Below are 24,320 nucleotides of genomic sequence, written 5' to 3'. Positions count from 1 at the left end.
AAATCATTTCTCAGCATCACCCTGCTGTTGACTTGTAAATTCTGAGTATGAAGCGTACCATTCTCAAGTAAAATATATATGAAATATCTTTTCAGTTTAAAATAATCATTAAACATAATGCATTTGTTTTGATCAGTCAAATCAGACCCATGAGAACCAATAGCATTCAGTATCAATGTCGTCAAATCTGGTGCGATCCAAAATGCGGAAGAATTGAGAATTGAGTTGTTCTTTAAACAAAGATTCAGCAATTCAGCAACCGATTCATTTAATACAGTCTCACATAGTAAATGGTTGCGAATTCATTAGAAATCGTACGAATTTGAACAAAAAGGTTCGACTTATACACCAACCAATCACATACGCTTCCCTCCTCTCCTTCAAACCCCTCATATTTCATTTCTTCTGTCAAACACAAAACGTATTTAGCAATTACAATCATGGTCACAGGTTCAAATTTATGGTTAGGTATGGGGTTTGGGTTAGGGGTTAAATTACGAAATATAACACGAACACCTGTTCTGAACCTGGAAGTTTTGCTTTCTTTATTCATGCACAACAGGGCTTTTTTACATTACTATCATCATGTTTAGGGTCTGGCTTAGCTGTCCCACTTTACCCATATCATCCTACTATTAAGGGCTACAAAATATAGCCTACAGTGACATGCAAAAGTCTGAGTCTATATAATAAATAGGCCTATGGGATTCAAACTCGAATTTAAACCTGGAAATAAACAAGGTTTTATGGTTGTAAAAATTTTAAACAAAGAAATGTTGCGGTGTAAAATGTTTCTGTTTCTAGAGCACGAATCAAATAAGAAAATGTGTGGCATTGACCATGTTAACTCCTTGGTTAAAAAAGGTCCATGCTTCCATTGAAACACAAAAAGCTACCTTTGGGTCCATGCCAGGTGGAGTGTATGCTGTCATTAAAGCTAAAAGGAACATACCAAATACTAAGCAATTGTGAAATTCATGTTAATTTTCGATGTGGTGATAATTCAATTTGTAACGAAAAAGAAACTATGAGAGTAGAAAAATGCAAAATAGAAGCATTTACACAAGTGTTCCCAGACCTAGGCTTCATGATTATGACAAAATCATAATAGTACTTTATTTTCCTTGATACTGTAATCGTGATTTATTTCAATAAACAGAATTAAAATACGTATTTTGTGAATGGCATGTAAAAGCTGAGAACTTGTTCCTGTGTTTTATTATTATTATTATTATTATTATTATTATTGTCAGTTTATTGTATTATTGTTTATTGATTCTCAGCACTTAGCAGCATAAATGACAAAACCTTTTAAATAAATTATTCACAGCAAGCGAGCAACGGATATGTCTGTGATTGGTTAAAATGTGCAACTGCTTCAAAAAAACATATTGTAAATAGAAAATTTTGAAGCAATATGAGTAGACCTAAAAGAAATGTTGTAATTGACCATTTTCTGTAATTGTAATCTCAATTATTTACCCAGACCTTTGAACGCCATTGTATATACTGTAATTTTATAATGTACTGTACAGTATATATTCAGCTATGCCTATGTTAAGATCCCAAAAAAAACATCCATTGCTGCCTTCAAGGCCAGAAGTTTCTATATAAACATTACACATTCTTGAAATGATCTCTGACATAAATAAAAGTGTAAACAATACAGTGAGATTCTAGCAAAAAAGTGCAAAATATTGACTGAAGGTAATGTGGTGTGGTGCAATTATATTTGCTAGCTATGACTGTTATGCACTGATCTTTAACCCCATTACATTTTGAATGTAACATGGTTAGCATAAAATATGTTTTGTAGAACAAAATGTTTTTCTCACCAATTATATTTTGATGTATTACAAAGCACACTGATTCTAGCAGAATTTATTCAGTTGTTTACTAAAATTACAAGTATACAAACTTTGTTACAAACTTGAATTACAAACTTACTGTTGTTGGATTTAAATAGTAGCAAATTTGTACTTTGCATGATGTAACCACATATTTAGGATAATAAGAATTATTTGATTTTAAAGCTAATTAAAGACATTTTCAGGGAATGACAGGTATAGTATATGTTTAAGAAGGTTTTAGATTTTCAGTATTTTTTGAGTTTCTGCACTCTTGTAGTGCTATTTTGTAGTGTTACGTAGTTTCTGTTAGACCTGGATTTATTTACACTTTTTTTTTTTTTTTAACCAAACTAACAGGTTTTAACGATTTTGAAATGTTTTTTAAATGCGTTGTATTGTATTGTATTGTATTGTATTGTATTGTATTGTATAAACAAAGCACTTTGTGCTTTGGCCTAGCAGTCAGCTCACATGCTCGGACACATTCAGCTGTGGCGCTAATGTGGGCAACAAAAGTTTGAATCTAGCTCACAGAATTTCCAATCCCATAAATTACTGTCCACTCATTACTGTTAAAAAAATAAATTCAAATAAACAAAGAAAAAAAATAACAACTTTTTTTTAAATAAAAAGTGACACAAGACTAAAGATAACATTTTAACACATACAGTGTTGCTTTACATTATCAATACTTAGTTTTAAGCACTGTTACTTTGCATTGTTTCTAAAATTTTAAAGAAACATTTCAAACATTTCATTTTAGGAGAATCTGCATTAAATGTTCCCACAAAACCCTTTGTCTTTTCTTAGGCTCAGAGAAAAGGTGATTCATTTCTTTTCAAGCAGGGCATGACATTGAGTTTTATGGTCTGTATTTGAAATGTCAGCAGGGTTAAATACTTGGAACATCAGACTATGAAAGAGTGCAGTGAGACTTCACACAGTTTTCCCTCAATGTCAATTCACTAATGGATTGTCCACTTTAAATGTGGTCAGATCAGTAACTGCAATGATTTGTCATGCCATTTTATGACACTGCAGATACGACAGAAGGGGCTCTAGAATGTTTAGTCATGCCATGTGAACACAGAGGAACAGTACCTCACCTTTCCTGCATGCCAAGTAGAACAACCTTCAATATAAGAAACACTTATTATTTCTTTATTATTTCTTCTTACAAAAGAACAGGAGGATGCAGAGAAAGAAAGTGTTTCCAAGAGAAAGCGAGAGAGAGATTGTGTGGTCATATCAGATGGCAGTTTCTATTCCAGAAGCGGTGTCCATGTATGGCAGCAACTATAAACTACCAGAGAGACAGCACAGATAGGTCTTATGACAGATTTGTGTGTGCGTGTTCAGGTGTTTGTAAATTTGTGTGTTTATTTTCGTGTGTATTTATGTAGTTGTATTTTTGAAGGCTTCACTTACAAAAAAGTGCCATGATTTTATTATTTTGATTTTTTTTTGGACATACCATTTTTGTAATGTGGTCTCTGGTAATTACATGGACTGAAACTGGTGTGTGTGTGTGTGTGTGTCCATGTCCATCTGTTCAACTCATTACTAAAGAGTCAAATTAAGAGTAATGTTCCTGTAGCTGGCTGTAATGAAGAAATGTCACTATATTTCTCCTTTAATGTTTGTTGTTGAATATCTTTTTTTTATTTGTATTTTTTTTTTTTTTGCATTTGAATTCCAGAAAATAGGCAGAAATGTATATATACCATTTAAAATGAGATAAAATAATCAGATGGCACTTTACATGAAAAGGTAAAATAGGGCTTGAGAATCTACTGGAATTGAAAAGTTGTTTTATTTTAAAGTTTTGCCATTTTTGCAACCCTATTACCAAAATTTGAGATGTGTCTGAATATAGTTGAGTTTAAAACCCTTATTTCTGTGATTTTTGTTATTTTCTAGCAATTAATAAAAAATAAATAAAAAAATACAACAATAAAATGAAATAAATAAAACATAACATTTTAAATAAATCAAATGCCAGAATTGGTGACTGCGTTGTACATTTAGCCTAAATTAAGCAATCGTTCAGTAGCAACTAGCAAGTTTGGGACCCAGTGTTGGCTCATAGTTATTGATAAACTTATAATTTCCATAAATTAAACAAAAACATTTGTTTGATCCCTTTTCTAAAAATGTCAGTGGTAACAGGGTTGAATGTTTGAGCTTGACCAATGGTCAACACAAAAATAAATAAATAAATAAATAAATAGCTAAACTGAATGAGATTTTTAACTTGTCTTCTCTGCTGTAAAAAGGGTCCAAATGATGTTGTGGTAGCAGTGTTTTATGCAAAATGTGGGGAAAAAGTCAACATTATTTATTTATTTATTCATTTATTTTTTGCTAGTTAAAATCAGTTAATAAAAAACTTTTATCAACAATAAATTTAATATAAATCCATTACCAATGATGTCACTGTTGACACAATTGTAAAATGTTAATTATTAGATGCAGTTCGGCCAAAATCACCATTTGTTAGGTAATAATTTATTATATTTAACAGTTCTCATTTCACAGCCCCTAGTCATGGAAAGTGACCATTAATAATAATAATAATAATAATAATAATAATAATAATAATAATAATAAATGTAAATATTTTGCTTTACACATTATGTATAATTTGTTCAACTTGAAGGAGTACATTAGCATATAGATAAGCTAATATGGTCTAAAAGCCATAACAATCCAGATACTCAGATCAAATCACCCATTTAAAAGGCGGTCATCTCCTCTTGGACAGGAACAAACACAGCATTCTTGTTCCATAGAGGATGCTGTAAATTAGGTTGCCATGGTAACTCTATATAGAACTTATTTTTAAGGATAGGAGACTCGATTTCTTTCACTAACACACGCAGATCCACACACACATGCACTGACTTGAAATGAGACATGCAGTGACGGATCCTTCTTTCACAGTCATATCCTCAGGGGTGGTCAGTAACACTTCTGTGTGCTCTTTAATGAGTGTTGCTCAATAAATGTTGAAATGTGAGATCTCAGGTCCATGCATGCCTTGAGTGTGTGGCTGTGTGTGTTAGGTGACAGAAAGGTTGCTGCCATGTCATTCCTTTAAGATGATTTCAGATTTTCCAGAGTGCATATCATCGGTTAACATAAGTCAACCTAGAGTCATCAGTACATGTTGATCATAAGATAGCAGGAGAGCTTTTAATGGTATGTCATTAGAGTTCAGTTTGGCTACTAAGTAATATAAGAAACTAATAAGTAAGATCTACAAATTTAACAATCTTGCTGTTTAAATGTTGGTGTTGCATGTATGTGACATGAGTTTAGGCATTAGAGCCAATAGTTGTAGGCTATCCCAGATCAGGGTTAACAACATATCAGATTCAGTTTTTATATACTGTGTATATATATATATATATATATATATATATATTCAGTTCAGGAAGGTCACGTGAGTTAAGCCCACGATCATGACGTTTACAAATTCCATTCAGATGCTTATCAGAGTTGTCCCATTTATTCATTGCTTTAGCTATCTTTCTATTGCATGGATGCAAGCTGCACTTAACACCCTCCTCCATCCACAGCTCCACTACTTGTATGGCAGCTTTGCTTTTAGTTTTCTTGACACCTGTCTTTTGTTCTGTGCTCTAAGGCAACAATTATTTGCCAGTTTGGAATTCCTATCTTCAATGTTATTGCGCCTTGTTCTTGATTTATCAACTTGATATATATGGTATTTGAAGTTCTTTTACTGTAAAAGCCTGAATATATTTTGGTTGTCCACGATGCTGATCGCTCCACGCACAGTATGTGTGATGCAAATTTCGTCATCAGCACAGTCCGCGCGGCCTAACCGTGCACGGCCCAGATTTTCTGAACCCCCGGATGCGGTCCTCGTCTGTGCACATAGTCGGCGCATGCGCCAGCCATTGACTGTACTAAAAGAGTATCACAAAGCAGCTGTAGTGGGCATGTGTCGAACGCGTTCATATTCACTTACAGCCGGGTGCAATCCGATCTGGAACACAGAAAAACAAAGTATACCTGGGCCTTAAGTGTCCATTTAATCTATAATGCAATGAAGGATTGAGCCACGTTGCACTGTCAGAAAGTTTAACAAAAGGGAAAATGTCACCTCAGTTTTGTCAAAGTTTTCGAAAGCAGTAGCAAACGGTAGCGAAACAGCAGCAAAACATCATTCACACACAAACTAACGGACAACTGCGTATGAAGCTGAATATGGTGTTAAACTTGAATCATGATCCGCTTCAACTATCACGCTCTCAGCTTCCTGCTGCCCATAAATAGGCTGCCCTGTGAACATGCAAAATGATTGATGGCAAAACGCACCTGAAAGTCATCTTGTTGGCTAAACAAGAATCTGACCAACAGCCTAGAGTCACATTTTGCTGTTTACAGTGCCGAGGGCTGTCACAGAGACCGGTGTGATTTTTCTGGACACCAAAGGGATATCTATAAGGCAAAAGGCACATTTTCATTTGTGTGTTATTCCATTTTTTTTTTTTTTTTTTTTATCGTTTACAGCACCTACAATATTAATTCTAAGACTGTCCCAATTAGAGAGCTTAACGTTTAGTGGTACGTTTATTTCATAAAACAATTGGATTAGAATTTGGGTCAGTGAGGTGATGCTCATTTTTTGTCCAGATCTATTCAATTATTTAAAAAAATACATAAAATATATATATCTTTTTTTATGTTTTAAATGTAAACACCTCTGAATACACCTGCATATTCAGTGAATACACCTCTTTTATTAAGACAATTTTACAATTACTGAGTATAAAGTAATTTTGATATTTTTCTAGGGCCTAAAGTAAAAAATTTAATATGGTGTAACCATCCAGAGACAAAAAAACAAAAACAAAAAACAAATTCTCATTAATAGCATACATTCTTGAAAAAAAGAAATGTTGGCATGAGTACTGCAGAATATATATTTTTTATGTCTTAAAAAAAAAAAAAAAAGCAGTGCAACAATTTTGTTTTAAAATATGATTAATATTTGAAAAACTTTTGTCCACCAAATCAAAGTCATGTGGTGTATCTAACATGTAGGTAGCCATTTTGTTAAAAATAAATAAATAAATAAAAATAAAAACAAAGATAACCCCTTTAGACTGTAATATTTGTGAGTGAAGTATAAAAAAATAAAAAAAATAAAATAAAAAAACTTATTATATATATATATATATATATATATATATATATATATATATATATATATATATAAAATAAGTATATAATATATAACATACATAATTTTATCATAAAATATCAATATTTTGACATTTTAGTGAAAGTACACATTTTGTTCAGGTCATATGGAGTAACCCTGAGAGAACATCTTTAAAAAATGTCATGATATTTGCCACAAAAAAAAAAAAAAAAAAAAGGAAAAATATGTTTTATAACATTTTTGAAATTAATTAAGTTGTGTACACTCATGTATTCAAACTGCAAGAAAAAACACCACATGGCATTTTTAAAGTCATTAAATTATTATTATTTGTTTTAGAAAATACTATAAATATTTAAAAAAATGTGAAACTAACATCGACACAAATATTACATTTCTACGAATTACATATGTTTTAAACAAGGTTTTTAAAAGATTTCTTATTTCTATCACCTCAAACAAGCTTAACTGTCAAAGACACATTTATTAAAGGTGCACTTAGTAATTTTGATTAAAATTATTAAATTGACTCTAGCCAAATCAATGGTCTACAAAAATATATTTTATTCTACCATGGAAAAGAGACCACCAGGGGCAGGGGAAGGGTGTGGAATCAAACTCAGGTCACCCTGAATTTCAGATAGAAGGAAAAGCAGAGAGAAAGAGAAGAAGAAATATATTTTTAAACCTTTATGGAGGATAAACCCCTGGCAGTTAGACTTGACACTCACACACACTATAGCTGTTTTGCTGTACAAAGGACAAAATCCCTCAGTAAGAACCCAATGTAAAAGGTTAAAAGAGGTCAGGCTGCAGGGAGTGTGTGTGTGTGTGTGAACACATCAGGGAACTGTTGCCTTTTCTCATTTGGAGTAATTTGCGAGCCTGTCATTCTTTTCTCTCCTCTGACAATTACCTTCATCAAGTGAGTGAATAGTTAGAACAAACGGCAGCCATTCAGAGTTAGGACAAGCTATTAATACAACCTGTTCTACTTTATTTATCCACAATTACCAGCAACTCAGTGTGTTCATTCTTCGGTAAGGTGATAATTCCCCCCATAGAGCCATTACCTGCCTCCTGTGTGTGCGTGTATTCGCCAGGGTTGGGAGGGTTACTTTTGAAATGTATTCCACTACAGATTACAGAATACATGCTGTAAAATGTCATTTGTAACGTATTCCATTAGATTACTCAAGGTCAGTAACATATTCTAAATACTTTGGATTACTTCTTCAGTATTTTTCACTTGTTTTGACTACAAAAACTCTGACTATAAAAACTCTGCCAGTACAGTTAGACAAAATACACGTTAAAAATACATTCTCTGAAAAACCTAAATATCTTATGCAGTGTTGTTTCTAAAACATTTAAAAGGGTCTCAGTTAAAGGAATATTCTGGGTTCAGTACAAGTTAAGCTCAATCGACAGCATTTGTGGCCAATGTGGCCAATTTTTAGAGGGTTTAAAAACAGAAATGTGAAGCATATAATTTTATAAAAGCACTTAAATGAATTCTTCTGTTAAAACTCATGTACTATTTGAGCTGTAAAGTTATTTAAATTGTAATTTTTACAATCATTATAGGGTTTGTTGACATTACAAAATTGGCTATAACTTAACATAGAAAAGGTTTAAAAGTGATTTTATCACACTAAAATCATGTTTACACGCATATTATTCACGTCATGTCTATACTTTTGAAAGTACAGTTTTGAAACATTTTAACGTTAAAGGATTGGCCCCATTCACTGTGTAACCCATATTTATGCTTGTTTTAAAGAAAAAGAGTAAGGAGTCAAAATAAATTTTTTTAATTTTTGGTAATCAATATTATGTCACTAATGTCAACTGAGCATAACTTGAATTGAACCCAGAACATTCCTTTAACATTCACTTTAATTGATTGATAAAAAGAAGAAATAAAAATGAATGGTGACTGAGACAAACATTCTGCCTAACATTTCCATGTTCCATGGAATAAGTAAGGTTCTACATGTTTGAATCAACATGAGGGTGAGTAAATGATGACAACATTTTTATTTTTGTGTAAACTATCCCTTTAATGTAAGGAATGGTCATGCATTACAAATGATTTAACCGCTGGCAGTGTGAACACAACTATAATCAACAAAGTTGTCCACATGGACAACGAGGGATGTTGCTGTGAGGACACAGTGATAAACTGTTGTCTGTGTCCTCATCAGGGGAAAAAGGCTATGATAAAACATCAAGGAAACAATGTCTCTTCCATGTTAATCTGAGTTAACAAGTCACAACCACCAACAACGTCACATGATGAGACATTTTGTCAGTAACTTGGTTTCAAGTCTTAATTAACAAACTTTTACAATGCACCAGGAGTAGGCCTATGGACTTTGCTAATGATGGGACTTTTGAGTATGTAGTAATATAGTACACATGGGTACAATATCATAAACTTGTGTCTTGACACCACTGACCAATTTTTCACATACAGTTTGGATTTACATGTACGTGTTAACAGAGAAACATTCATAACCTCAAAATACAACATTCCTTAACTTTTAAGTTAAAACATTTAAAAACTGTTCAAAACCCCTATATACAGCTTATATGTAAACAGCTTTTTAATAAACCAAGCAAAATTGCAACTGCCTATGGATGACAGAAATGAATGTGCAACTTGTTGCATATTTCATGATTTCTATAAAACAGAGCAACTGCTCATGAATATGTTGCCTCTACCAGAATCCGTCCTGACTAGTGAAGCATAATCAACGTTTTTAAGCAAATATACTCATTGAATGAACACGGAATGTGTGAAATGGACTGGAGTGGAGCATACCAGAAATGGAATGGACTGACAAACAAGCTGACATCCTTCTTTGAATCAGAGATGCCAGAATGCCCAATTCATGCCTTGGTTGTGGGCAATAGTAGCCCAAGGAGCATGCATCAATGCAGACTTCAAATATCCACTGGACATACTATAGTATCTTTGACAACTATTGGAACTATTGCTTTTGACATTTTGTTACATGGCACTGGGTAGCTCCACCCTTACTGAAATCACATTGGTTCAAAATCTCAATCCACATCAAATATTTTATGATTGACTGCAGTTTTGTGAGTTCAAGTAACATTTCACTCTCTGTGAAGACAATTTACTTGGCACACGAAACTTAGAGTAAGGCGAGGTGTTACGGTATTGTGTTAAGCAGAGAAAGTGGAGGCTAATAATAGTTCAATTGCAGTTAACAGGACCAGCCGTGGAGCAACCATTATAACTGGGACATATGTTTTTGAGAAATAATTAGAACTGTCAATGTAACCCTCCTGTTGTCTGAGGCTCTTTTCAGGTTTTGAACAGGTAATATGTAAGTAAACTAATGATATGTAAATATATGATACTATAGGGTGTAATGGGGCTAAAGGCCACCCAATGGTAAAAGACCTACATGATGTTATTTTCTCCAAAAACATTAGATAGTAGAAATAACTGTAACATCACCTTCCTAAACCCCTGTAACACTGCCAAAAAATAAAAATTTTGACCTTAACAGGATTAAATGGATTTGTTGCAACGGATGTGCAAAGCGGGCTTTAACAGAAATTTAATTGTGAAATAGGCATGTAAAAAAGTTTACCTCTAAAAATGTACACTGTTGATTTTCTACAAGTAGAATAAATCAATTTATTGCAATATAGTTAAAATATTAAAAAATGCCAAAAGTGTCAAGGTCTGGTTTACAAATGAGAGAGGACTCGAACAGGTAAGTGCAAATCCAATCAGTTTATTATCAATAAGCAGTATTCAGAGAGCCAGAACAGGCTGGATGACAAGTTGAGCAAAGCACCGTCAGGGCTGGGTAGAGTGAGGGGATGAGTGTAAATGGCGAGGCCCAGGAAAGAGGCAGGTAGGTGACTACACAACAGAGCGGATGGCCAGGAAACCTGAAGTGAAGGACCGTGATTTAGGTAGAGAAGATCCAACCTGAATCTGCAAGCCATTCAGATGGCTGGATAGCTTGTATGTGGTAGAACACAAGACAATCTGGCACAGGACTGCAAACACAAGGAGAATATATTGGGGAACAAACGAGGATAACAGGGAGACAGGTGGAAATACTGAACTGATAACAAGGCAAACGAGTGGGCGGGATTAAGAAATAAGACAGGGAACTAAAACACTGGCACATGAGGGAACATAAAGAAACTAGATTAAAAAGTCTGTGGACAAACTAACCTTAAGTTGAGACATCCTTGGCCATGTTTGCCTATTTTTGTAATATTTAAAAAAATTTTTTTTTTACAAATTATGTTACAAAAGTAACATTTAATAATAATTAAATGTTATAGCCTATCATTATACAACATATTTTCTTGAGGGTTGACTTTAGCACTATTGAACATAAAACAAGAATTCATGCATTTTTAATGGTTTTCAATACGGGTCAAAAATGACCCGAAAGACAAAAGGAGGGTGCAGTTTTTTAAGACAATAGGAGGGTTCATTTGAATATATGGAAAATAATGCATTAAAAAGTAACACAATTAATAATGCCCCCTGACTGCCCCATCTGAGGAATTCAAGCTTGAAGTACCGCCTTCATTTTTTTGTGTATCTGGGGCAGAAGGGGGTTGTCAGCGCAGTCTCAGCTTGGGGCTATACTGGCAACACGCCAGTTGTGGCTCTGGAGAGTAGGCAGTACGACCTTTCACAGATAATGTACTATTGCGCTTACATTCAGCGGGCCTGAGCACAACAGAATGCAGGTATCTCGAGACACATTTGTCAGAGTTTGAAACTACATTTAACTCGACAAAGCTTTCTAGATTGGAAGCTGGATAGCTTTCTAGAGTAGGCCAATAATATGCTTATGTTTAATGATATGGAATAAAAGAAACAATAAATTTAATTCCAAAGTCCCTTTTTGTATTGTGCGGCCATAATAATGTCATGCATTTGAATTATTATATTTATATTAAATTATGTTTTTATCATTTTAAAAACATAATCATTTTAATTTTTATATACTAAATTATCTTTATTTGGAGACTTTCTAAGTAATTATATGCAAGTAATTTGATTTCAAATTATGAGGCACATCATGTAATTAATTTACAGTTTTAATTAGGGGTGTAACGGTTTATCGGTATCGTTTATCGCGGTTAAAAAATAAGACGATGCGCATCGTAGAGATGGGACGGGTTTTGTTGATGTTGTTTTTATTATTATTATTTTAGCGCCTGTTCTATCCAAAACACGTGACATCCTAAGCCTATGTAACACGGCATACAAATTAAATTGGTTCCCTGCACACAACAACCTCTAAAATATGATGCTAGGTGTTTTACGATGAGTTTGACTGAAACTGCAGAAACTGAAACCAGGAGTGGGAAAGAGATGCACCTTTTCAGCCAAAGGTGCCATGGTTTGTTCCTGGGAGACAGCAGATGCCCTGATTTGATTTCATCAGTAAATAATAATTTAACTGGAAAAGCATGCACTTCCATTAAATATGTATTTTTGAAAAGAATATTTAGATGTAACCAGAGACAATATTTTAGAAAAATACAATTTTGATTTAAAATATTTTAAATGCATGTAATCAGTGATAGTGTGTAAGCAGCCTATGGATCTACCAATTTTCCATATTTTCAGCAACACTAATTATTAGCTAATATTTCCATTTGATGTCACCCTTGCCCAGATCTGAGCTGATTTTTAGTCCCAGTACATCTCTGATGGATCATTTAGCACTTTTAGCTTAATTTTAAAGGAAAGAATCCGTTTTGCATACAGTATGTCTTTAGATAAATAACTTCAAAAAATAAAAAAAACTTAAGTCTTAACTTTACTTTACTTAACTTTTCTTGATTCAGGCTTAGATTAAAGAATCGTGAACCGAACCGTGATTTCAGTACCATGAACCGAACTGAATCGTGAGATGAGTGAATCGTTACACCCCTATTTTTAATCGATTGACAGCCCTAGAAATAATAATTGAGCCTTAGTCATAAAACGAGAGCAAACAAATTTCTGTGTAAATGTGTTCTCATTCATTTCAATGCAACAATTTCCATAAGAATGAAACGCAATAATTTTTCACAGAAATTTATTCTGCATTGTTTTTGTTTTGCTTGGTCGTTGTGCAAAGAAAAAACAAGCAGAACCTCTGGCAACCCGTAGCACCACAGTGGACTGAATAATTACAAAAACTAGGACTACTAGGCGAACGTACAGTAGTTGGAACGTACTAAATATTCATGAGCAAAGTTACAATAATAAGTTATTGTAAATAAAGATGAGTTGGACTTTTTAGATTGTTCCTACACCTCTGAATAGCACCATTCTCTCTCTCTCTCTCTTTCTTTTCTGACTGACTGACTGAAAAACAATCCACCTAAAATAGTAGAAAAATTCTGACCCTGCTCATATTTTGGTTTAAAAGGTCACCCATAGGAAAGGGCTTCCCCAGCCATCCAGTGGGGTTCGGAGAAGGCATGCATCTCCACTCGAACTGCATCACCTCACTTTTAAAGATTGATGCCCCCACACAGGCACAGACACACAAATGCAAACACACACCCACATGCACATACTGGTAACAGGTGGATGGTGGGAAATGAATTTACTTAACAGAGTGGAAGTGTCAGCTGCACTCCCAGAGAGCTGTTATTTAAAGACGCAGGGTGGTTATGACTTTCGTTTCATTTTCAGTGATGATTTGGAGTTCGTGAGGTGGGTTCACATACTTTTGTGCCTGAAAATTCTTTCTGGTGGAGCAAACGACAGACTTTGGAAATAAGACACCTTTGCCCTCTAAGTTGAAGCCCCCTCACGTCTCTCTGTTCCTGTTGTGTCTCTTACTTTCCTCCTCAGGAATCCCTCTCTCAGCTGTGTCTCGGGTGTCCTGTGACATCCACATTTAGACATTGTCACCCCTCCTTTCCACCCTTCCTGCTCTCCCCCTTTTCGACCTTTCCAATCCCTCTATTACATCCTTGTTCTGTGTCTTCATCTATTTTTCATATTAAGGTTCTGGGTTATTCAGCTTTTCTCTGTTGCTACCCTTACTAGTAAAGGTTCAAATTAGAAACAACAAAGTTTATTTTTTTTCCAGCCTGATGTCATAAGAGAACCTTTCTACAAAAAAAGCTTTTTTTTCTTTGGAAAACATTCTATGTACTGGTGTTTCACAGAGCCCAGAAACAAATATGCTGATCAGAACAACATACACACAAAAAAGGGGTAACCTGCAATTGTTACCTTACCGGTGGATCCAGTGGGTGGGGCCAGGTTTGTGTAATAAGTTTACACTTAAAATGTAAATGTTCCTGGATACATAAATAGTCATATATAGAAACAAAAAACTAAGCCCCAAGTAGTAATTAAACTCTATATCAGCTGTTACCTTAGGTTGTTTTCTTCAAAATGAGCCATTTTGACTGTGCCATTTTGACTGTGAGCTTTTGACTGTGAGCTTGCTTGGGTAAATAATTTAATGTTATGTCTCAGATGTCCACAAAATATGCAGTCCAGCAGAAAAAGCAAGATAAACAAATAATCAGAAAATATATTGCTGACTACCAATGATAAAATATACATATTGCAATTGCCTGATGTTCTAAGCTTTCCAAGGACACCTAGATTAAGCTTCTAGTTCACTAAGAGCCTGAGATATTTGCCAAAACACTGGGGAAGTTGCGTGGGATCACAAAATATGTGACTGAATGCCTGTGGATGAGGCGAGTGCATGGTGAATGCTCAGCTGTATTAGAGTGCAACCTGCATTTCAGATCTGTATATTTTGATGGAAGTTAATAAAGGAACATTTCTTTTCCCAAGTACTTGCTGCCATCTAGTGGAATGAACTAACACATTTTGTATGGGCATAGAGCAAACAGAGCCTGAATTACAGCCTTTCAAAGACAGGATCAAATTGATGAATTATTGGAATATATATATATATATATATATATATATATATATATATATATATATATATATATATATATATAGTAATTTTGGGGGGTAATATGAGACTGTAATATGAGACTTTAAGTATATTTTATAATTAGTCCATTGTACTGTATGTGTGCCAGGTGAGCTTTTAAATTTAGGTGTGGAAAATTGCAGGTGGCAGCCAAAATATGCAGTAGAGTTTATTTAATTTAAATGCAACCACATGAAGCAAATTTTTTAGGTTAACATATTTTTTCAGTATATGTAACATCAAGAAAAATATAGCAACCTCTCTTGTCTCTACTCATCTCTTTTATTTAATTTTGAGTCTTCTCTAATTCTCTTCTCTTCGCTTCTCTTCACTGAGCCTAAATATAGTCATGCTTCTCTGTGTTGTTGCCTGCCTGCCCACCCACTCAGCCCTACAGAGACCCCTGGATTCCAACACTGCATCACATTTCACCTCCACAAGCTCCCACTTTCCTCCATTTTATTGTCATTTTCAATTTCTCATCTTTCTTTTTCTTTTCTAAGTCTACTTCCACTATCATGGGAACTCCTCTGGCTTTCTGGCTGTCTCTCAGCACATCCGGATCTCCTACATTTCACATTGTTACGCACATATCTTTCTCTGTCATGCATTACTCATCTGCCTCCAACAAACAAATGAATGTACACGCACACATTTAGATTGACCAGCTTGGCCTTGTAACGCCTACATCACTGGCACACACTTTCCTTGGCATCTCGCTCCCTGGAAGCGGATTATATTTATAAGATCTTTGAAATATGATGATAGCACTGAAATAAAATGAATAAAACTCCTGCATGTACTTCTGATACACACGGTATTCTACAACATCAAGTCCAAAATAACAAGCTGGTAAAAGGTTCTGTACGTTGTTCATTAAGAAAGTCGTCATGAAATCAGAATCTAACCTATTTACTCTCTTAATACACATTCCTGGTCTTATTGTGTGTGATTCATGACTTCACGTAATTCCAGATTTTTAAAAAGTAAACTTATTGCTTCGCCTCTGAGGTAACTTTACTTTTCGGCAGACTTAAGCCAAAAAATAATGTTAGCCAATAGCAAAATAGCTATTCAGGCATTTTTGTAGGCCACCACTGTAGGTAATGCAGCCTTTCTAAAATATTGCCAATAATTAACGGGATAGTTCACCCAAAAATGATAATTCTCTCATCATTTACTCACCCTCATGCCATCTCAAACTCGTATGACTTTCTTCTGCAGAACAAAAATGAAGATTTTTTAAAGAATGAATAAGGTGTTTTTGTCCATACAAAGTTTGTTAATGAGGTCCAAAGCTTTCAAGTTAAAGGCAGCGTAAAGGTAATCCATACGACTCGAGTGGTTTATTCTATGTCTTCTAAAGCGATATGATCGCTGGGCCAAAACTGAAGTCTTTGTTCACTATAAATCTTGCAATCTGCACTCTCCTTGGTGTGTTCATGAGAGACACAAATTTATACAAACACACACACACACACACACACACACACACACACACACACACGTTGGTGCGGCTATCCTTATGAGGACTCTCCACAGACATAATGATTTTCATACCGTGCGAATTATAGGTTCTATCCCCTAACACTAAAAATACATTTTTACATTTTCAAAAAAACATCCTTTAGTATGTTTTTTTTTAAGCAATTTGAATTATGGGAACACTAGAAATGTCCTCATAAACCACATTTATAGCATAATACCTTTGTAAACTAAAAAAAAGGCCTCATAATCCACCCAAACCCTGCCCACACACACGCACTTGTGTTGTGTTTCAGGAGGGGAGTAATCCTCCACAATCGACTGCAAACCCACATTCAGAGCTGGCTGTATTTTGTTACGGAACACCCACTTTTCATGATTCAATCAAATCCCAGTGAATAAAATCACGTTACATTTTCCCATTAAATATCCTGTTTTCCACAGAAATATGTTGCAATAAGAAGTACAATGGTTTGTGAACAGCATTTCATATCGCCTTCAAAACGTCAACCTGATTAAAATGTCAGATTGTCCAATTGTTAAAGAACAGGATAGCTACACTAGAGTGTAAAAATTATATAAAAGATATGCCTAGAGTTTGAACAGAGGGTTCAGCAAGTGTGAAATCTGAGGAACCCCAAACAGCACCTCGAGAATCTTTTAACTTTTACAGAATAGAATTTGTCTTTTTGCTATAGAGAATAAAAAGGCAGATTAACAATCTGTTTGTCTTTCTCTCGTAGACATTCACGGCGTGGTGTAACTCTCATCTGCGCAAAGCAGGGACTCAGATCGAGAACATTGAAGAAGATTTCAGGAATGGCCTCAAACTCATGCTGCTGCTTGAGGTCATCTCAGGTAACTATACTACATATGTAAAACTGGAAATAGCACAGATTTAACAATTGTGATTTTAGCCTTTCATAACCATAAACAGCATGTATTTATCTGGTGACTCATGTAATACTTAAGTTATCCTGAGAGAACCATTAAATTCACTGTGGTCATAGTTGTCAGACTAGTGATATAATGAATATATTCCATACATTCACCTTTGTAAAAGTCAGAATAGGTGATGTTTGTATGGTCACAGAGACTCTCAAATGGCCTTTTAACAATGACATGATGCTTTAAACTGCCTGTTGTCTGATCTAAACTTTCCACAATAATGTTACAGGTTATATGTCATTTTCTTGGTGCTCAAATACTTTCTCATTCTGTTTGTCAGTTTAAAGGGAAGAAACAACTATAAGTAAGCCATTCATAGTTTGAATTCCTGGAGAATGTAAACACTGTGTCTCTGTGGTGCTTTCAAAACATTGTTTTGTTTGTTTGAGCGGCCCAACATATTAAGTTCTGGCCCAATCAACGGTGTGATTTCGGGGCAGGACAACCTTATTCTCCATCCACTGGAAGGCACGGGGCAGTAGGAGTGCTAGGGGAACCTGTGATTAACCTGAAATAACTCAATTCAACTGTAAATTTCATTGAATGCTGTGATCATGTTTTATAGCCGAATATTGCATCATGATCACACAAAGTGATTTGGATGATGAGGACTGTGTAATTACCTTGTTCAACATGTTGCTACTGAATGTTTCAGTACCCTGAACATTGACCCCATTCTGCCAAGTTCCCTGGGATCTTCCATCCAACAGTCCTGCTTCAGTTCAAGCTAGTTTAGCTTTTCCTGTGGCGGGACTGATTGCATGCTGCAACAGCTGTGTCAGCAGTAGAGCCCAACCGATATGGGATTTTTGAGACCGATACCAATTTTAGTGGGGGGGAAATTCACCGATTACCGATATGGTGGCCGATATGAGCTGGAATGAAAACAGACCTTTTCTATGTGGATTGTGCACTGATTTTGCACCGACATGACTATGCAAAGGTACTCAAATAATCTAGAGTTGCCACAAACTTGACGCAAATTCACCACTCATTAATTTTCACATCCAAATGAGCTTTGAGGCAAACTCTTCATTGTCGGCAAACATTTGTGGCGAATAACAAGCTAATTTTCATGTGAAAATAATGAGTGGTGAATTTGCGGCAACTTTGCAGCAACTCTAGATTTTTATTAAGGCTAGATGAAGAACTTTTGATCTACTGTTGCTGAATTCACAGAGGGAAGTCCTTGAAGATGTATTCACTTGCAAATTATTATCGGAAAATGAACAATACTGATATCTATTGGGACTGACTGTCTTCATAAATTGGTAGGTGAGAGACTGCCCAAACCTGACAAAGGAAAGATGCGTTTCCACAAGATTGCCAACGTCAACAAGGCTCTGGACTACATCTGCAGCAAAGGGGTCAAACTGGTATCCATTGGTGCCGAAGGTGTGTATCGTGAAATTTAGACTTTTAGAATACTACATCTGTCACTAAGACTCTTTTATATAATTTATATACTGTAATTTAACCCTCAAAATGAAAAAGAATAAAATTAAAACAAAATTCTTTCTGTACCTCTATCTACCTCTGCAGAGATTGTTGATGGTAACGTGAAAATGACTCTAGGAATGATCTGGACCATCATTCTTCGTTTCGCTATCCAAGACATTTCTGTAGAGGGTACATACACACTTTTGCATTTTTAATATCAAAGGAAATCCTGACCAAACATGTTACTAATAGAACAGTCATTATCACTTCAGACAGAATCCATTAATTGCAGCAAATTCTAATTTTTTGTTTTGTGTGTGTGGTCACTCCACAGAGACCTCTGCTAAAGAGGGTCTTTTGCTGTGGTGTCAGAGGAAGACCGCCCCCTACAGGAACGTTAACGTACAGAACTTCCACATCAGGTGAGAATGACTGAATGAGAGGCAGTCAAATGTGTGATCGCAAGCCCTTTCGACATTTAATCATGCAGGATATGAATTATTGATATTAACAATTACATTTTCAATAGTTAATTACTGATATCAGGAATGGAATTACTACTAGTAAAAGTGCAAATTGTTGGTATCAACAATTACATTTGTATTAGTAAAAACTAGGGTTGTCAAATGATCACGATTAATCGCAATATCTTTATAAACATGAGTGGACAAAATATGCTTCATCCAGATGTATTTTTCAGTCATCCACACAAAACCTACCCCACCAACAGAGCTGAACAATTTCTAATTTCAAAACGCGCGAAAATAGTTTAAAACGCTGTATTGGCTTGGCATATAACGCCATAAAAACAATGTTTTTGTTTGCACAAACCAGCGCTTTTTACAGCATTTTCTATGTAGTATAATGAGCCCCGCCTGCTGGTTTTCACAGCCAGTAAAGTTTGAGGTGTTCTCACCCAATCAATGATGTCAGGCCAGACTAGTTCACTGCTGCAGGTTATTTCTGCAAAAAGGTGCTGGTGATTTTACAGGATATATATATATATATATATATATATATATGTTTTAACAAAGCATTATCACACGCATATTACCGATAATTTATCACATATGCAGGGGCGGGTTTATGATTTCTGAGGCCCCAAGCAACGGACCAAGCTGTGGCCCCATTTTGAAAATTTTTGCTTAAAAAAATTACATAAAATGTATTTTAAATAATCATTTTAAATTCATCCTATCAACCATTGTAGCCAAGTACATTAAAACTGTTTAATGAAATAAAAATCTAGTTAAAGATAATTAATGCATGTTTTCCAGTTTTTCCACAATACAGTAACAAAAAAAGCAATATTTACCTACATAAATTTATAAAAAAATAAATAAAAAATTTTGAACAGGGTGTGCAAAACCTACTACTTCACCCAGTAACATTTTGGAATTCAGTTGTTATTTATTAATTTTATAACCCAACAATTATTTATTGTTGTCCAGTTTGCCATTATAATATGATACAGTATTTTTATTACTTTGAGGATTTGTTGTATACAGTAGTAATATATTCCTGTCTTATTTACTTTACTTTCACCTGGAGCTTATATTCTGACGCTGAGGCTGTATTTTATGTAAGCATTTCGTAACTAACAATAAACAGTGGCCCCTCTGCACACTAGAGCAGCAGGAAAAAAACATTGCCGTTTCTCAAGCGCTGAAATTTGCTTGTTGCAGAACAATCTGGAATAATTGTAACAGTCCCCTCTTTGCAACCTGAACTTGTTCAGAACCTTAAATCTTTGTGACACCTGTGCTAAAAAAGTTCAGCGACTGATACAGAACTCAGGTGTCTCGGCATGCATTTTTGAAACCTGAAGCTTTTATTAACTTGACACAGTGTCTAAAAATGTGCCAGTCCTCCGTGAGACACTGAAGAAACAGCGAGACGTGGTGCAGCAGGTATGGACGTTTGTTTTCCAACAAAGGAAAACAATGGCAAAACAGAGCAGACGCAGGCAAAAACACGTTCGTGAGAACAACCCCTAACTCAACCATATGCGTGTATCTGTGAGTGAGAGCGTGTGCGCGAAACAATTTCGGACAGCCTATATATTTTTTTCATAAATTACAAACCCGAACCCTACTTAAAAAAACTCCAAGAGTGCTGACAACAGCGTATTCGCGCTTGTACGCAGAACAACATGTCACCCCTCAAGCATTTTTTGCAGAGCTTTCCTACCGGGGCGGGGGCCCCCCGCCGACGTCCGGGGCCCCACGCAATTGCGTGGTTTGCGTGGTGGTTAAAACCGCAACTGCACATATGAAGGCATATTATTATATCAAAAGAATATGAACATGTTTAGTCATGTTTTTTTTTTTATTTATTTTTTTTTATACCGTTGATTGTGTATTGAAGCTGGTTTGCACCACAGTTGATTAAAAAAGTGATTCTGTAAGTCATAATAATGAGAATGCTTCTCATTGAGATTATTATGAAACCATTTCTTAGTGTTTTGAGTTACGGTAATAACTTTATCTACATTTTTTTTTTTTTTTTTATCAAATTAACAAATTAGTCTCCATGTCTGACTTATGGAAGTCATTTGTCTTTTTACCCTTTAATAAGTTCATAGTCAAGTAGCTTAATAATGCGCTGAAGTGTGCCAAGCCAAACAGCGTAAAAAAGCGGCGCCTTTCATATACACTAAACACCATCCAATACAACGTTTTAAACTATTTTAACGCGTTTTTTTTTTTTATGCCATTTGAAATTACTACGCTGTATTTTATGGCTTTACAGGTGCTTAGAACGCCGCAAAATACGCAGTTTTAGATGTACACGCATTAAAACTATCACGTTATTCTGAGACTCGTGGCTTGCCATACAAATGGCTGCTGTTTTGCCACTGCAACCATGTTACAAAGTTCGAGCTTTATCTGTGTTTTATATACAGGTGCATCTCAATAAATTAGAATGTCGTGGAAAAGTTCATTTATTTCAGTAATTCAACTCAAATTGTGAAACTCGTGTATTAAATAAATTCAATGCACACAGACTGAAGTAGTTTAAGTCTTTGGTTCTTTTAATTGTGATGATTTTGGCTCACATTTAACAAAAACCCACCAATTCACTATCTCAAAAAATTAGAATATGGTGACATGCCAATCAGCTAATCAACTCAAAACACCTGCAAAGGTTTCCTGAGCCTTCAAAATGGTCTCTCAGTTTGGTTCACTAGGCTACACAATCATGGGGAAGACTGCTGATCTGACAGTTATCCAGAGAACAATCATTGACACCCTTCACAAGGAGGGTAAGCCACAAACATTCATTGCCAAAGAAGCTGGCTGTTCACAGAGTGCTGTATCCAAGCATGTTAACAGAAAGTTGAGTGGAAGGAAAAAGTGTTGAAGAAAAAGATGCACAACCAACCGAGAGAACCGCAGCCTTATGATTGTCAAGCAAAATCGATTCAAGAATTTGGGTGAACTTCACAAGGAATGGACTGAGGCTGGGGTCAAGGCATCAAGAGCCACCACACACAGACGTGTCAAGGAATTTGGCTACAGTCGTATTCCTCTTGTTAAGCCACTCCTGAACCACAGACAATGTCAGAGGCGTCTTACCTGGGCTAAGGAGAAGAAGAACTGGACTGTTGCCCAGTGGTCCAAAGTCCTCTTTTCAGATGAGAGCAAGTTTTGTATTTCATTTGGAAACCAAGGTCCTAGAGTCTGGAGGAAGGGTGGAGAAGCTCATAGCCCAAGTTGCTTGAAGTCCAGTGTTAAGTTTCCACAGTCTGTGATGATTTGGGGTGCAATGTCATCTGCTGGTGTTGGTCCATTGTGTTTTTTGAAAACCAAAGTCACTGCACCCATTTACCAAGAAATTTTGGAGCACTTCATGCTTCCTTCTGCTGACCAGCTTTTTAAAGATGCTGATTTCATTTTCCAGCAGGATTTGGCACCTGCCCACACTGCCAAAAGCACCAAAAGTTGGTTAAATGACCATGGTGTTGGTGTGCTTGACTGGCCAGCAAACTAACCAGACCTGAACCCCATAGAGAATCTATGGGGTATTGTCAAGAGGAAAATGAGAAACAAGAGACCAAAAAATGCAGATGAGCTGAAGGCCACTGTCAAAGAAACCTGGGCTTCCATACCACCTCAGCAGTGCCACAAACTGATCACCTCCATGCCACGCCAAATTGATGCAGTAATTAAAGCAAAAGGAGCCCCTACCAAGTATTGAGTACATATACAGTAAATGAACATACTTTCCAGAAGGCCAACAATTCACTAAAAATGTTTTTTTATTGGTCTTATGATGTATTCTAATTTTTTGAGATAGTGAATTGGTGGGTTTTTGTTAAATGTGAGCCAAAATCGTCACAGTTAAAAGAACCAAAGACTTAAATTACTTCAGTCTATGTGCATTGAATTTATTTAATACACGAGTTTCACAATTTGAGTTGAATTACTGAAATAAATGAACTTTTCCACGACATTCTAATTTATTGAGATGCACCTGTATATCCTGAAAATGAAAGAATATTTGGTAGTTATGATCAGGACTGATGTTGGTTAAAAAAATTAACTAATTGAAAGTGGAAAATAATATTAATATATACTATTATTAAGGCAGTTTTTTGACATGGACATTTTTGTCCTCTAAGAGTAACTTTTTTTTTTATGATGCAAAAGGGTTAAAAAAATTTGTGGCATTAAACAAATTTTGTGTTAACGTGTTAACTTTGACAGCACTAGTAAAAACATAATTTTTAATATAAAAAAATTATGTCACCATTGCTCATAGAAATACACATTCTTGATATCAAGAAACTAATAAAACACATAATTCTTGATATCTGTAATTGCATTTTCACTAGTAGAATTTCACAATGATCTGTCACTCTACTATTCAAAACACAATTACTGATATCTGTAATTAATATCAGCAATGCACTACTTACTAATGCAAATGTAAATTCCTGAATTATAACTTAAAAAATGCAAATTTTTGATATGGTAATTTGGCTTTTAGTTTTTACTAGTGGAAGTGTTAATTTCAGATATCTATAATGTTTTTGTAAGTAGTAAGAAAGCCTTTTAAGATATATTTAATGACTCTTCAGTGTACTGATATCTGAAATCCATTTCCAGATATCTGAGACACCATAGCTAACATGTTAAAATACATTTACAGATATCGCAAATTTGCATTTTGTTTGCAAATGTAAATTTTTTAAAATTAAATTGCTGAATAAAAGGACATAAATTTGTCTTACAGCTATCCATTTGTCTTGCCAAATGAATAAAGAAAAGCAATTGGCAAATGCTTTATTAAAATGCAAACAAGAATTTGCATTTAAAATGATTTATTTAAAATTATTTTATTGTTACATTTAACAGCTACCACCACACACACACACACACACACACACACACACACATATATATATATATATAT

At 35.1% G+C, this 24,320-nt stretch overlaps 1 protein-coding gene across 1 annotated transcript in view; it reads left to right on the top strand.

The window, feature by feature from the left end:
* Positions 1 to 24,320, top strand: part of LOC127448784 (alpha-actinin-2-like) — a 62,458-nt gene that overhangs the window by 11,017 nt on the left and 27,121 nt on the right. Inside the window, exons 2-5 of the mRNA XM_051711630.1 lie at positions 17,258 to 17,372; positions 18,738 to 18,857; positions 19,005 to 19,091; positions 19,237 to 19,324. Coding sequence (XP_051567590.1) covers positions 17,258 to 17,372; positions 18,738 to 18,857; positions 19,005 to 19,091; positions 19,237 to 19,324 — 410 coding nt within the window. The remainder of the gene's footprint in view (positions 1 to 17,257; positions 17,373 to 18,737; positions 18,858 to 19,004; positions 19,092 to 19,236; positions 19,325 to 24,320) is intronic.

Source organism: Myxocyprinus asiaticus, chromosome 1, assembly GCF_019703515.2.
Source record: "Myxocyprinus asiaticus isolate MX2 ecotype Aquarium Trade chromosome 1, UBuf_Myxa_2, whole genome shotgun sequence".
Taxonomy (NCBI): Eukaryota; Metazoa; Chordata; class Actinopteri; order Cypriniformes; family Catostomidae; genus Myxocyprinus; species Myxocyprinus asiaticus.
Note: the sequence above shows the minus strand (reverse complement) of the source record. Positions and strands in the feature narration are given on the sequence as shown.